General features: G+C 41.4%; 1 protein-coding gene across 2 annotated transcripts; it reads right to left on the reverse strand.

Annotated features, from left to right (window-relative positions):
• Nucleotides 1-3,945: 3,945 nt before the first annotated feature.
• Nucleotides 3,946-15,665, reverse strand: LOC106560421 (alanine aminotransferase 2). Of its 2 annotated transcripts, none has more exons than XM_014123313.3 (11): nucleotides 15,169-15,665; nucleotides 11,129-11,218; nucleotides 10,847-10,955; nucleotides 10,550-10,683; nucleotides 10,102-10,333; nucleotides 9,303-9,382; nucleotides 7,512-7,648; nucleotides 7,092-7,266; nucleotides 6,769-6,924; nucleotides 5,961-6,073; nucleotides 3,946-4,241 (listed from the first exon to the last, which is right to left on the reverse strand). In XM_014123313.3, the coding sequence occupies exons 1-11, from the start codon at nucleotides 15,271-15,273 to the stop codon at nucleotides 4,142-4,144; spliced, it is 1,431 nt and encodes a 476-aa protein (XP_013978788.1). In that variant the 5' UTR covers nucleotides 15,274-15,665; the 3' UTR covers nucleotides 3,946-4,141. The 2 variants fall into 2 exon arrangements, with proteins under 2 accessions (XP_013978788.1, XP_013978786.1); XM_014123311.3 differs by having other exon boundaries at nucleotides 10,090-10,333.
• Nucleotides 15,666-16,016: the final 351 nt, after the last annotated feature.

The following is a 16,016-nucleotide window of genomic DNA, read 5'->3' on the forward strand; positions in this document are numbered from 1 at the left end:
TTTAACAGACAATGAATAAGTTAAACTATATATGGGAATAGAAATTTCATTTAAGAAAATGTAGCCTATTTCAGAACAATGTAGCTGTCACGTTCTGACCTGTAAAGGTGTTATTTGTTAGTGTTTAGTTTGGTCAGGACGTGGCAGGGGGTATTTGTTTTATGTGGTTCAGGGTGGTTGTGTGTATGTGTCCATGTAGAGAGGGGTATTTTATTTATTAGTCCAGGGTTTTGGTTATTGTTCTGTTAGTTTATTTCTATGTTCTGTCTAGTCATTTGTATTTCTATGTTTAGTTAATTGGTGTTGGGGCCTTCAGTTGGAGGCAGCTGTCTATCGTTGCCTCTGATTGAAGGTCCTATAATTAGGGGTGTGTTTGTATTGTGGTTTGTGGGTAGTTGTATTCTGTTTTGTGCTTGGCACATGACAGAACTGTTAGTGTCGTTTCTGTTAATTGTATACGTGTTAATTTTTGTTTCTCCTTCTTATATTTTAAAAAGAGAAGATGAGTATACACTTCCCTGTTGTGTCTTGGTCCTCCACACACGACACTCGTTACAGTAGCCATTTTAATTCGCTCTAGAAATACATGGGAAAATGTAAATACCGAGGATATGGCTTTTGCAGCACCAACATCCTTCTCGAAAAAGTTGACATTCCCAAAATGTGCACATTCATTAATAACACACATGTAAAAACGAAGGTGCAGTCTGATAAAAAAAAAACGAAAGCGTCGGAAGAATGCACTGACACATAAGACCAATATGTTCTTCATGTTTCGTAGAAGAGCTGGCTGAAGACATTAAAGTTGTTCTGGCTGATACACTGTAGTTACAGGCAGTGAACTATTCAAGTGTCAGAATATCATTCAGAGTACCTGCACTTTTACGCTTGCTTTGTGGAGGCAGAGAAATGTATCCCTCCAGTATCTCTCCAAATACTGCGCCTTAACCAAGTTGGAGAAGTTGTTGGGTTGTAATTTCTACAGTGAATAAAAATATGCTAGCCATTTATGTTCTGAAAATAGTCAACATTTCCCCCTCTACATTTTCTGATATAAAATGGCAATCATACTCATATGTTCATAACTATGTGTTGATTGATGTGGTCTTGTTATTATACCTACACACTGAAGATGGCTGTGAAGCTGAAAGTATGTGTGCACTATCATTGAGTAATGAAGTAAGCTTTAAGCAACATATTTTTGAGTGAGGACCCATTCCACATTTTTGTTTGTCTGAATTTGCAGATTTTACGCACCAGCAAGCTTCTGGGAGAGCGCACTGGTTCTCTTCTGATTAGCTATATCCTCTACAACCTTCTACGGTGGAAGCATTCTTCTGAGACAGAAAAAAATGTTTTTTTTTATTTCCAATGGCTGTCTATCCTGTCTTTGTGTTCATAATTTAATGTTTAATTTAAGGTTTTGATGAATACTTGTCTGAAAAGAGCATCCCAGTGCGGTGTTGGGGGTTCTTTTTTCAAGCGATATTTTGATTTGAATTTTTTTCGGGTTGGATTCATAGCCTCTCCCCTTTAACTGTCCTAATTGCCCCATTGTTATAACCTTTGATGGTCAGGGATTGAGTCTGTTGGAGAGGATCAGCTTGAGCAAAGTGAGGTGTAGAATCACTGACCTACAAATACAGTAGTATTCCCTTCCAAATATTAGGTTTTGTGCAATTAAGATTTGTATGCTACGCCTCAGTATTAGGCAACCGCCCCCCACACACACAACTCTTTAAATAAGTTCCTCATTGCTTTAAGCCACACCCAAACAAGAGCATACGTACAGTACAGTACCTCAAAGTCCGTACAAGAACGTTCAACAACATTTTTGGGAAATGTGTTGTTCAGTACAAACCGTTCCACAACGTAGCAAACCAAGCGAACTGAACACACCACAGACATTGAATGATTGATTGGAGACAGCTTGTTAAAGAACATTTCTGCCTGCAGTAAACCCAGTGGATAATGCTGGAAATACCGGTCAAAGAAAATACCCCCAAAAAACGACCAAAACGCCTGGCACTAGTCATGTAGTAGCCTCAACCTATCGATGTTACATTGAGCTGGGTGAATGGAATATGTATGACAGTCATCCAATATGATCATCATTTTTTTTAAATGTCATCGCTAATCTTGAACTGCACTAACCACCACCGTATTATATGCATGTACTGTATGTGAGGGGCTGAAGGTAGTAGGTAGGCTACTTACCATAGTGTAGATATGTGAGGGGCTGAAGGTAGTAGGTAGGCTACTCACCATAGTGTGGATATGTGAGGGGCTGAAGGTAGTAGGTAGGCTACTCACCATAGTGTGGATATGTGAGGGGCTGAAGGTAGTAGGTAGGCTACTCACCATAGTGTGGATATGTGAGGGGCTGAAGGTAGTAGGTAGGCTACTCACTGTAGCAGTGGTGTAAAGTACTTAAGTAAAAATACTTTAAAGAACTACTTAAGTCATTTTTTGGGGAGTATCTGTACTTTACTATTTGTATTTTTAGACCGCTTTTACACCATTACAATTCTAGAAAATCTGTACTTTACTCCCATACATTTTCCCTGACACCAAAAAGTACTAGTTCCATTTGTAATGCTCAGGCAGGACAGCATGGTCCAATTCACACACCTAGGAACCTTACGCCTCGTCATCCCTACTTCCTCTGATCTGGTGAACTCACTAAACGCAAATACTGCATTTGTAAATGATTTGACTGTTGGAGTGTGACCCCGTCTGGCCGTATATAAAATAAATGCAAAAATGGTGCCGTCTGGTTTTCCCTTATATAATGAATTTGATGTATAGCATTTAAATTGTACTTTTACTCAAGTATGACAATTGTTTTGCTTTTTCCACCACTGTACTTAAGTACATTTAAAACCAGATACTTTTACTCAAGTGGGCTCCCGAGTGGTGCAGTGGTCTAAGATACTGCATCTCTATACAAGAGGTGTCACTGCAGTACCTGGTTCAAATCCAGGATGCATCACATCTGGCTGCGATTGGGAGTCCCATAGGGCTGTGCACAACTGCCCCAGTATCATCTGGGTTTGGCTGGGGTAGGCTGTCATCGTAAATAAGAATTTGTCCTTAACTGACTTAGTATTGACTAGTAAAAAAGTTGTATTTTAACGCTCCCGTCAACTCATACGCCCTGCCTCCACACGCAGCCCTTCTAACCTGGGAATTGACGCCCACTGCCCCACCTGCTTCTACACCAGCGACTGACCTTATGAGCTAATTGTCTGTAGCTCAGTGTCAGACTAACGCTGTCAAACCAGGAGAGTCGGAATTTAATATTCAACACTATTAATATGAACACTATCATCACTTTTGTTTTGGAAGTTAATTGTTGTGTTTCCATTTTCCAAACATGCATATCATGCATGTGAACCTCAAACAAAATGTCAAGGAATTTAGTTCTTACACAGTTACTGTTTTGTTAGGAGGTTAATATTTATTGTCATGAGTTTTGCTCTGGAGTCAGCTCTGCGGAGTGGTCACTAGCTGGCACAGCAGTCACTAGCTGGCACAGCAGTCACTAGTTGGCACAGCAGTCACGAGCTGGCACAGCAGTCACGAGCTGGCACAGCAGTCACGAGCTGGCACAGCAGTTACTAGCTGGCACAGCCACAAAGTCCTAAAATCAGATGTTAAATCTAACCTTAACCACACTGCTAACTAATGCCTAACCCTATCCTTAAATTAAGATTAAAAAGATCATTTTGTGATAGACAATTTTGACTTTGCAGCTGGCCCATCTAGCGGAAACCGCTCAGTTCTACCTTCAGGGGAAGACTCATGACAATAATCGCCAACCTGCATTTTGCTACTCAGAGACACCTACCAACAAACTGAAGGCTGTAAAGCAGAAACGTCTGTGTATGATATCCCTGATGCAGTGAAAATAATATAACAAATCAAAAAATGAACTAAGCTGTGTGAATTTTTTTTAACTTTATGCGAAATAGAGTCCAGACCTATTACATTTGTTTACTCAGAGGTTCACTATAATTAATCATGTATATGGCCTTCGTCTCTCTCTTTGGTAGATGTCCAGTAGTATGTGTTCAGAACATTCTGTTCAGTCCAGTTCCCTGTCCTGGAGATGTCTGTTGCAGACTGTGACTTTCGGTCCCTATGCATGCTGGGAGAACTGGTCCAGGAAGTGCAGGTGGAACGAGCCGAGGCGTGCCAGGACCTTCTCTAGAGTGGCAGAGGGGATCAGCACGCACAGTCTGGGAGGGATGACGCACAAACAAACATTTTAATTTACACACACTCAGGGGTGTCTTGCACCACAAAAATCTGAGAAGGCAAATCGTAGGCCCCATGTCCATAACTTTTTTTTGCGTTTTTCAAACAAACACCTGAAACGTTTTTTTTTTCTTCAATCTAGAGCCATAATCATTATGCTTAATTATATGTAAAAAATAATATATTTATTTTTCTGTATATCTAAGCATAGCTCTTGAGCTCTCTATATCGTCCTGACTGGTGGTTATGTTGTTAAAGAAACTACAAATCTGGGTAAAGAATGAAAGGACTGAGTCTTATTCAGTACATTTAGAAATTGCTTGCTTTTCTAAAGTCTACCAACCTTGCCAGCAGGAATGCCAATTAAGATAGTTATACAAGCTGTCTAACTTTATTGATAGCCTCAAGTGTCTTCTTTGTAGCTAGTTATGAGGTTGGGAACCTATCTGGGCTAGCTAAAGACAACTTCATACAATTACTAGGTGGCAAGTAGTATTACAGAGAGAAATATACAGTACCAGTCAAAGGTTTGGACAAACCTACTCATTCAAGGGTTTCTTTATTTTTGCTATTTTCTACACTGATTGTGTAACATCTCCTTCTAACTGATTCACAAACACTGAACGCAGCTCACTCTCCAGATCCCAATCAATTGAATTCTAATCACCTGTTCACACACCTGTATGTCATTATCACACACTATTTAGTTCAGTTTTTTTGCACTGCATCCCTGTGAGGTATTGTTTGTTTTGTGACACTTTTTGGAGTGCTGTTTCTCCTGTGTTTACGCCTCCCGTGTATGATAGTGAGGCAGGCAGGCAAAAACTAACGGTGCCTTTTGCCTATACTTTATTGGATTTCCCGTTATCTACCTATTGCCTGATCTCTCGGACTACGTTACTAGCCTTTTCTAGCCTTTTCCCTGCCTGTACTGTTGCCCTTTTGGATCCCCTGTGTATGACCTTCTGCCTGCCCCTGGACCCAGCTACCTGCCTCCTCCTGTGGTCCTTTGCAACAAACACCTGCTGCGCCCTGCGCTTGACACCAGCTCCGTCTCCCCTCGTGTTCATTACAGATTGAGCCAATCAGTTGTGTTGTGACAAGGTAGGGGTGGTATACAGAAGCTAGCCCTATTTGGTGAAAATACCAAGTCCATATTATGGCAAGAACTACTCAAATAAGCAAAGAGAAACGACAGTCAATCATTACTTTAATAAGACATGAAGGTCAGTCAATCCGGACATTTAAGAACTTTGAAAGTTTCTTCAAGTGCAGTCGCAAAAACAACCAAGCGTTATTATCAAACTGGCTCTCATGAGGACCACCACAGGAAAGGAAGACCCAGAGTTACCTCTGCTGCAGAGGATAAGTTCATTAGTGTTAACTGCACCTCAAAATTGCAGCCCAAATAAATGCTACAGAGTTCAGAGGACACTGCTTGAATCAGGCCTTCATGGTTGAATTGCTGCAAAGAAACCACTACTAAAGGACACCAATAAGACACCTGGAGGTATGTTGGGTCATTGTCCTGTTGAAAAACAAATGATACTCCCACTAAGTTCAAACCAGATGGGATGGCGTATCGCTACAGAATGCTATGGTAGGCATGCTGCTTATGCTGAGCACTATTGTTTAACAAAACAAATCTGAGGGGCATGTGCCCCTGTGGGCATGGTGCCTCTGCACACACTCACAATTACCTGATGTGGTATTTGTCCTCTCTCTGCCCATGCTCACACCCTGCTCCCACACACACACCCTCCTCATCGAGTAGGGTCTGACTGTATAGCACATCTGCCTCCAGTCCGTCAGACTACAAAGAGAGGGAGCGGAGAAAAAATGTAATTAAAAAAAGAGGGAGATGAAGACTACTACCTGTAACCAATCACTGTAAGACGAATGTGACACTTGATAAAAGGCAGCTAATGTCACGTCCTGACCAGTAATAGGGGTTATTTGTTATTATAGTTGGGTCAGGACGTGGCAGGGGGTGTTTGTTTCATGTGGTTTGGGCTATGTATTTAGATAGAGGGGTATTTGTTTTATATGGTTCGGGGTGTGTGTGTATGTAGAGGGGTGTTGGATTTATGTGTTCTGGGGTTTTTGGTTTATGTTCTTGTTTTGTATTCTAGGGTTTCTATGTTGTGTATTTCTTTGTTGGCCTGGTGTGGCTCTCAATCAGGAACAGCTGTACATCGTTGTTTCTGATTGAGAGTCATACTTAAGGAGCTTGTTTTCCACCTGTCCCTTTGTGGGAGATTGTTTTTGCACTGCTGTGTATAGCCTGCGAAACTGTCGTTTATAGTTTTTTCGTGTTCTCATATAAAATAATGATGAGCACGCAACCCGCTGCGCCTTGGTCTAATACCTTTGACTATCGTGACAGCTAACCTAACATAATTTGACAACCTGCAGGTTAATACTGCAATATTAGTTTTACTGTTGTCATGTGTAGGTCGGCAGTGTATTGGTGCTACAGAGGGGTATAGTGGAAGTCTATGTGCCCACCTTGGCCTGTTCCACTGCCTCAGGGGGAAGGCTCAGATGGGGGTAGATAAAAATACCTCCCGTCACTGGCTGACAGCTCACCCCCGGAAGACCAATCAGAAACTCCCAAGCCCGCTGAGCATTCTGGGCCAGGGTGATCCGATTGGTCAGAATCTCCTTTAGTGGAGACAGAGAGAGCAGTAACTAACACATCACACCTTAACACAGTTAATATATAATACTGAACCTGTGTAATGATTACCTCCTAACATTCGAGTGACTATGAGACTAAGAATTATAGGAGACTACTGTGACTAATGCAGGAATTCCTTACTCATAAGTACCTGTGTATACTTGTTATGGGAGGGGTCTCCAGGTCTGGGAGGGTTAACCATTATTTCTAGGGCGATCTGTCCTATGACGGGAGTACTGATGTCAGTACACAGGAGGGTCTCAGCAAACACCATCACTGCTGGGTCCACATTCACCAGCTCCATGTACCCTGCACGCAGCCCACACCTACACACAGCCAGGGGGAACAGGAGGCAAAGGGCATGGGGCACATAGGGGACACAGAAGTTTAACAGGGCAGAAAAGCTACAATGATTATAAATCATCAGAAGGGTTAGGGCTAAGCATTTGCCTTTTACTTTAATTTGTAAACATTTTGGTATTTCATTTAATAAATCATCTCCAGACATTGATCACTTTTTGACATGGCCAACTATAGTATGTGGATGAAGTGGATCTACTGCAAGACTCACTCTCCCATGATGCCATTGGATATGGAGTGAAAGGAGGCCAGCTCTACCATCTCAGAGTACTGCTGACCCATTTCAAACAGGACCCTCTTATAGGACACAAACTCCCTGCCCTCCCCATACACACAGTCCTGATACACCTAGACAGAGCAGGAAGGACAAGTAAAGAGATGAAGGCTGGAAAAGTGAGAAACAGTGAAATAGTGAAAAAAGCCATCAAGCCAATTCTCTCCCTCTGCTCTTCCTAATGTGTTACAGGTGTTCAGGCAACTGTAAAGTAGACCTACCAGTTGTTAATTTCATGCACTACCAAACCAAAAGTGTAGTTCTGATATTTGGACATCCTGTGTAACCTGCACCCACAGCCTAACCCCCAGGACCTCATTTATAAACTATGTAAATACAAAAAAGACCCCAAAACATGTTTGTGCCAGTTCACACAAAAGCTGGCATTCATAAAACTTTATGTGACAATGTGCTCACCTTCCCGCAAACTTAGACCATGCATACGCACAGTTTCTAGTGGTTGAGGTAACGCATTGAAAGCACTCAAGTAGATTGGTATTTTGTGAAAATGGGGGATAGCCTATGATGGACACACTTACTCATAACAATATACAGGTTAATAACAAGATGCAATCATTTGCTGTTAGTGAGAAGAGAGAAAATCCATTTTGTTTATATTTGCATTTTTTAAATAATTAGAAAGGCATCTACTGTATTTCCCAGGCTATTATTTATTTCCATGATCATTGCATAATACATTCATCACCTTTTCTGTGATGGTTTCAAATTCACGAGGTAGCACAGGCCTACAACAAAGATAATATTCGTCCCATCTCTCGTTTAATTGGACCCCCTTCACAGTAGCAAATAGATAAGCCATTTCAAGTACTTTTCTCTATGCCATCTGATCCGGAGTGCAGCTTATTAAAGGTAGATCGTCTGAATACTGTAATTTCAAATTTTACCAGGAAACAATATTGCATTCATACACATAATACATATTTTCATAACCATTGCAGAATAAATTATTCACCTTTTCTGGCAATGATGGGTTCATATTCCCGAAGTAGCCTTAGCCTACAACAAATTACCATGTCATCTCTGATTTAATTGGGCCTATTAGATACGCTATTATTTCAAGTATGTTGCTCTACGCATCAGAAAGGAAGCGTGGTTTATAACATACAGTAGAATTTAACAGGTGAACAGACAGTTGATTTGTGTGTAGGCTGCCACTATAAGTAGACAATGTTTTAGGATTCGCCCACTGCAGCATAAGTTGGATAAAAAGTAAACTCATAACATTAGGCCCTATTAAATTCAAATGATCTGTTTACAGGTCCACAGCAATTTGCAAATGTGGTTGTCTTTCATAAACTTTTTGTCTGTTAGATAGCCTAGGCCTACAGCAAACGTCACTGCAAAAGTTGAACATTCTTCCATCACCTCCAAATAAATGTAGGCTATTTGATCAAGTTTGCTATTGCCTTTAGAAAACTACATCGGCCTAATTCGAATACTTCCAAAGTATACAACAAATAATGGCATTATTGTTACCATGAAAGGGGAATGATCAGCATTTTAGTGCTCGTTAACGAGCCACAGTTTCAGGACAGGTCTGATTTATAACAGGGAAAAATGCATATGTATGGCCTGCACCAAGATAATAATTCTCAATATTTTTGTACTTGTGCAGTCCATTCAGAAATGGCGCATGCAGATACTTAGTGTGCAATTTACGCAACGGTTATAAATGACCCCCTGATCTCCAATAATTATCAATATCACCTCATTGACCAATAGGAAGAGCCTCTCTTCTGCAGCAAACTGAATCACCCATTCTATAGATTTCCTGCTCTGTACATGACCTGTTAGGAGGGAAAATGACAGTATGGTGAGATAGTGATAATATCATCTTAAAGATAAAATGTCACAGGAAACTTTCAAGGGCATGTTGCCAAAGAAAACACCTAGCTATCACACAATACCAGGGCTGGCTCGAGGAATAAGTGGCATAAGTGGTTGCTTAGGGACCCTGGCCGCTTACTGTTGAGAGTTAGAATAGTTGGGGCCCTGACCTCCTGGGGCCCCCCCATTTATTTTGTTAGGCACTCACTCAGATATCATGGTTTAAGTCATGTCAAAACGTGTAGAATTGCAGGAAATTTGCTTTAGAACGACAAAATATGTATTTCTACCCCATTGCAAAATGAGTAGAATTGCATGAAATTAGTTATAAAATTGCAAAAACCTATCCCCGCCTCATGGCAAAATTTGTAGAACTGCATAAAACATGCTTTAAACCTGCAAAAATGTCTAAGCCGCATGGCAAAATGTGTGAACTACAGGAAATTAACTTACATTTTTCCCTCCAATGTCAACCGAATCTTGCTTAAGGCCCCCAAAAGGCTAGAGCCCTGCATGCTACGATTAAAATGTGATCTATAGAAAGACCTATGGGCTCAAGACTTTGTTAAACTTCAAACTATTTGGCTAAGTCAATTTAATAGCTTATAATTTAATAAAATCTATTTCAAAGCATTACACACAATGACATCCAAACTTGACTACAGACCAGTGGGGTTACCAGGGTTGCTGATGTAGAGCGCTCTGGGCCTGCAGTGTCCTCTAGAGGCGGTGAGGGCTCGGTGCAGCTCCCCCAGCTCCAGGGCCCAGCCCTGCTCCTCTCTCAGCTGGTAGGGCACCAGGACAGCCCCTACCTCCTCCAGCAGCATGGGCAGGGTGTGGGGGCAGGGCTGGGGGGTCAACACACCCGTTTGGGACACACCCTCCCCTCTCACCAACAGCTTTACCATCACCTGTAGAAGGGTCGTGGGGAGGATGGGGAATTATAAGGGCATCATAAATGCTCATCACAAATCTTACTATGCATTATAACTGCATCATAGTGCATTATACCTGCAGGCTGTACAATCTTACCAATATATCTATTGAAAATAGAAGTCTACAGTAGACATCTGGTTGGTATGGTCGTACAGTTTAGAGTGAAGGGGTTGGGGTTGTTATATTCTTACTTTCAGAGCTGTCTGTGAGCCAGCAGAGATGAAGATGTTGCGGGGATAGGAAGGCACTCCTCCGTCTCGCCCAGTGATGAACTCTGCAACGCTGCGCTGAACATGAGGCAGCCCACAGGAGTCTGTGTATGAACCTTTTACAAAACAGCCAATTAATGAATCAACCAACCAGATTGATCACTAAAACAAATAAAACCTTTAACAGAATTTAAACCAAATATACCATAAGTTGGCCTACTGCTGTATTCACTGCCTAAGTGATGAGATGAGAGTATGACGCATAAACAACCAACTTACCCACACTGCCCCCATCACACTCTCCCAGCAGCCTCTGGGCTCTCTGCCTGACGTCCCCAGGAAGTGTGTCATCATGCAGGAGCTCAGGGTACAGACAGACCGACAGGACCTGACAGACAGCACACAGACACAGAGCTGAAGACAGAGACTGCAAGATACTTGGTCATAGACAGATATCCACAGCGAGAGCAGAAAAGAGTGAGCGTGAGTGAGCAAAAGAAAGGGCAGAAGAGCAAGTGTGCGTGAGAGGGAGTGAGACAGAGAGAAAGATAGAGACCACACCTGTCGCACAAAGGAGATTGGTTTTATCCCGGTCTTGTGTGAATCACCTGAGCTAATGTCAATAACTTCCTTGAATGGTTTCTGCTCTCCCTGTAGAGAAGACAGAAAGGGGACTACATGGAACAAAAATATAAATGCAACATGTAATGGGTTGGTCCCATGTTTCATGGGTTGAAATGTCCATACACACAAAAAGCTTCTCTCAAATTGGGCACAAATTTCTTTACATCCCTGTTTGTGAGCATTTTTCCTTTGCCAAGATAATCCATCCATTTGACACGTGTGGCATGTCAAGAAGTGGACTAAACAGCATGATCATTACATTGGTGTATCAGTATACAACAGTATGACATGACTAAATCTATCCTTCAACACGTTATATGCAGTTTAATCATTTTGGAGAAAGCTAATATTTAACAGAAATTAAATTAAATTAAAACCCACATCCTGGTTTGGTAACCTGAATATAAAAAAAATATTTATGGTGTGTGCAGGGCCGGCCCCAGGCATAAGCAACATAGGCAATCGCCTAGGGCCCCTGGCTGCTAGGGAGCCCCCAACTCCAACAAAACTCAGTTGGGGTCTCAACTTACTGTTGAGAGTTTGACTTACTATTCTCTCTCACGCAGATGTCATTAATATGACATAAGTCATTTCAAAATGGTTAGAAAACTGCAAGTTGTTTCTCTTCCCTATGGCAAAATTAATAGAATTGCATGATGTGTTATACAGTACAATAGCAACATTCTCTCCTCACCATTGCAAAATGTGAAGAATTGCAGAAAACATGCCTAAACAAATATTTCTTAAAAAAAAAAATAAGTATGTGCGTGATGACAGTGCACAAAAATTACTTGTGGTTAAATTCCCATGTAATGATCTTTTTTTTTAATGGGTTTCAATCACATTTTCAACTCTGATGGTTGTCACAAAAACTGTTGCATTAAAACCTTTTAGGGCTAGTTGTCCCGCTAGCGGAACTGGAGCGCGCCCTCCAGTGGAACCCACGTGGGTGACTGAAAGATGAACGAGGTCAGTGGCGGTAATGCACCTAATTTATGAAAGTTGCCAATTGCATTATAAAGTCAAGAGAAGAAAAAGCCTGAAAGGAGAAGAGATGACCAGAAACGATTTGTTTGACCGTTTTGTGTGTGGATTAATTGTCGGAGTAGAGGACTTTGTGCATTTCACGTAAAATAACAACAATGTTTATATCAAAGGACAAATTAGCTAGCAACAGGAAGCTAGCTAGCTAAATTGCCATAAATGTTTAATGCTTTTCGACCTGTCCCCAAATTACTGTAATTGGTTCAGAGTTTGTTTTGATATTTTAACCTGCGTGTCGTGATCGCGTTTGGTGTGGGAGGACAAAATATATTTATGCACGATGGCGCGCGATGGCTTTAAAATTGTTTAACTTGGGTCAAACATTTCAGGTAGCCTTCCACAAGCTTCCCAGAATAAGTTGGGTGAATTGTGGTCCATTCCTCCTAATAAAGTCTGGTTTGCAGGCCTCCTTGCTCGCCCTCGCTTTTTCAGTTGTGACCACAAATTATCTATAGGATTCAGGTCTGGCTTTGTGACGGCCACTCCAATACCTTGACTTTGTTGTCCTTAAGCCATTTTGCCACAACTTTGGAAGTATGCTTGGGGTCAATGTCCATTTGGAAGACTCATTTGCGACCAAGCTTTAACTTCCTGACTGATGTCTTGAGATGTTGCTTCAATATCCACATAATTGTCCCTCATGATGCCAGCTATTTGGTGAAGTGCACCAGTCCATCCTGCAGCAAAGCACTCCCACAACATGATGCTGCCACCCCAAAAAGTACGATCTTTGTCCCCATGTGCAGTTGCAAACGTAGTCTGCCTTTTTTATGGCGGTTTTGGAGCAGTGGCTTCTTCCTTGCTGAGCGGCCTTTCAGGTTATGTTGATATAGGCCTTGTTTTACTGTGGATATAGATACTTTTGTACCCATTTCCTCCAGCATCTTCACAAGGTCCTTTGCTGTTGATCTGGAATTGATTTGCACTTCTCACCAAAGTACGTTTATCTCTAGGAGAGAGAACACATCTCCTTCCTGAACGGTATGATGGCTGCGTGGTCCCATGGTGTTAATACATGCGTACTGTTGTTTGTACAGATGAACGTGGTGCCTTCAGGTGTTTGGAAATTGCTCCTAAGGATGAACCAGACTTGTGGAGGTCTACATTTTTTTGTCTTGGCTGATTTCTTTTGCTTTTCCCATGATGTCAAGCAAAGAGGCACTGAGTTTGAAGGTAGGCCTTGAAATAATTCCACAGGTACACCTCCAATTGACTCAAATGATGTCAATTAGCCTATCAGAAGCTTCTAAAGCCATGACAATTTTCCAAGCTGTTTAAAGGCAGTCAACTTATTGTATGTAAACTTCTGACCCACTGGAATTGTGATACAGTGAATTATAAGTGAAATAATCTGTCTGTAAACAATTGTTGGATACATTACTTGTGTCATGCACAAAGTAGATGTCCTAACCAACTTGCCAAAACTAGTTTGTTAACAAGAAATTTGTGGAGTGGTTGAAAAACAAGTTAATGAGTCCAACCTAAGTGTCTGTAAACTTCCAACTTCAACTGTATAACTGTCTTATATCAGTTGAAAGCTTTAATTCTTGTTAATCTAACTGCACTGTCCGATTTACAGTAGCTATTACAGCGATAGCATGCCATGCGATTGTTTGACGACAGTGCCCCACATCAAAATATTTTTCCACCGGCACAGGTTTCTTAAATTCACAAATTGTGATCTGATCTGTGTCCCTGTTGTCACGTCCTGACCAGCAGAGAGTGTTGTTGTGTAGTTTTGGTCAGGACGTGGCAGACTATGTCTGTGTATGTGTGTTCTGGGTGTTGTATTTCTATGTGGGTCTGTGTGGCTCCCGATCAGGGACAGCTGGTTATCGTTGTTCCTGATTGGGAGTCATATAATTAGGAGTATGTTTGTCACTTGGGGTTGTGGGTGGTTGTGCTAACACTGCTTGTCTTTTGGTATGTACGTAGCCTGTTAGCCTGTTGTTAGTCGTTTTTGTTTATTGTTTTTTTTTCCCGTGGATACTTTGCTCTTATATATTAAAAAGATGAGTATCTACATTTCACCTGCTGCAGTTTGGTCTCTTCAACACGGCTGTAATTATGACACCTGTACTAAAACTGGTATTTCTTAGTTTTGGAAGTTACAAGCCTGAAACCTTGGACAGACTGCTGACACCCTGTGGAAGGAATTGCATCCAGCGAGCTAATTTTCAAAATTACCTCATATTTGAGGATGGTCTCTCTCAAAAGAAATTCTGGTTGGTTTTTCTTTGGATTTTCTCCTACCATATCTATTGTTATATTCTCCTACATTATTTTTAAATTAATACAAACTTCTAAGTTTTTTCTTTCCAATGGTACCAATTATATGCATATCCTGGCTTCGGGGCCTGAGCAACAGGCAGTTTACTTTGGGCATGTGATTCAGGTGAAAATTGGGGAAAAATGGGCCTAGCCCTAAGAAGTTTTTAAATAGCCAATGTGCCCACTCTGGTCTTGGAATGTGTGCTCTAGCCAACAGCTCGCAGATACAGTGCGGGTTGGCTAGTCTACATGAGATTTTCATTTGTCAAACTACAACGAAGCATCACCAGAATAAGACCCTTGATATTTATTGGAAAGGAACATCAAGCACTTTGCACTTTCACCACCCTGTGAAGTTCATCATAACTTATTTATTCTCTAGCCTAATACTGCATGGTTTCCTGAGTTGTAGTGGGAGTACCACACAACATATCGCGTGACTCCAAGTTTAATTCGATATGATGGTTATTATATCAATATTTGCTCATAAAGGTGTTTCCACCGACCATTTATCGCATAATACATTTTACAGATAAAAGATTCCACCAAAATGTATAGAATTTTACCGACATTTCCTGTTTCAGCCTGGTCGTGACTTTCTTCATGCGTTAAGTAATTCTTCCTCATTAAATGGTTGGATGGAAACATGGTTAGTGACTCACCTGTTGGAGTAGTGCAGTGATCTGTTCTGAACGTCTCTGTAGCGCGCTCTGTGGTGAGACTCTGATCCTTCTCACCATGGGGTTCACATTTCTCAGGGAATACATCCCTCACCACACAGGACCTCCAAAGCCTCAACTAGCACCGTCTATAGACCAGAAACCCCCAACTAGCACAGTCTATAGATCACCAAAGCCTCAACTAGCACCGTCTATAGACCAGAAACCCCCAACTAGCACAGTCTATAGATCACCAAAGCCTCAACTAGCACTTTCTACAGACCTCCAAGCACTTTCTACATTGACAGAAAAAAAGTAGTCTCTTTCTGTCTATGTACACCCAAAACCCTCAAGTAGTCTACAACTGTCGGTGTTGACCTCCAAGGACTCAAGTAGCACTGTCTATATTCCAAACCCTCAACTTGTCTAGAACGGTCTATACAAGCTGAAACTTGGCACAGTGTTTAGTTTTTGGATAATGGTTCATTTTCAAGTCTAATTTTTCACTTTAGGATTGAGACAGATCTATACAGTACAACAACCATATAAAGACTTGGCACTTAGTCCTGGAAATAATACATTAACCAAGCTCCTTCAGTTAGTTTCAGCTGCAACATAACCATTTCATTACACCTTGTTTGAAATGATTAATAATGTTCTGAGTATTTTGGTCATTCTCAGCTACATTTTTACATATCTCAGACACAGCACAGGGGAAAGGTTAGAGCTATCCCAATTCTGGACTTTGGGTGTGCGTCTCGGGTCTGGGAGCTTGGACAGGGTAGTATGACAGACTGAGGCTAACCAACCAGCCAGACAAATGTTGAATTTCCTGAAGATAATTACCTAGA

This window comes from Salmo salar, chromosome 10 (assembly GCF_965601325.2).
Source record: "Salmo salar chromosome 10, fSalSal1, whole genome shotgun sequence".
NCBI lineage: Eukaryota > Metazoa > Chordata > Actinopteri > Salmoniformes > Salmonidae > Salmo > Salmo salar.

What these genes read in the sequence shown, in the direction of transcription:
- LOC106560421 (XM_014123311.3), bottom strand. Translation starts at nt 15,273, where the DNA reads ATGTATTCCCTGAGAAATGTGAACCCCATGGTGAGAAGGATCAGAGTC. An exon ending in GTGTGATGGGGGCAGTGTGG is followed by an intron (nt 10,684 to 10,846) that starts GTAAGTTGGTTG and finishes GTTTTGTAAAAG; the next exon opens with GTTCATACACAGACTCCTGT. An exon ending in CAACCCTGGTAACCCCACTG is followed by an intron (nt 9,383 to 10,089) that starts GTCTGTAGTCAA and finishes CCCTCCTAACAG; the next exon opens with GTCATGTACAGAGCAGGAAA.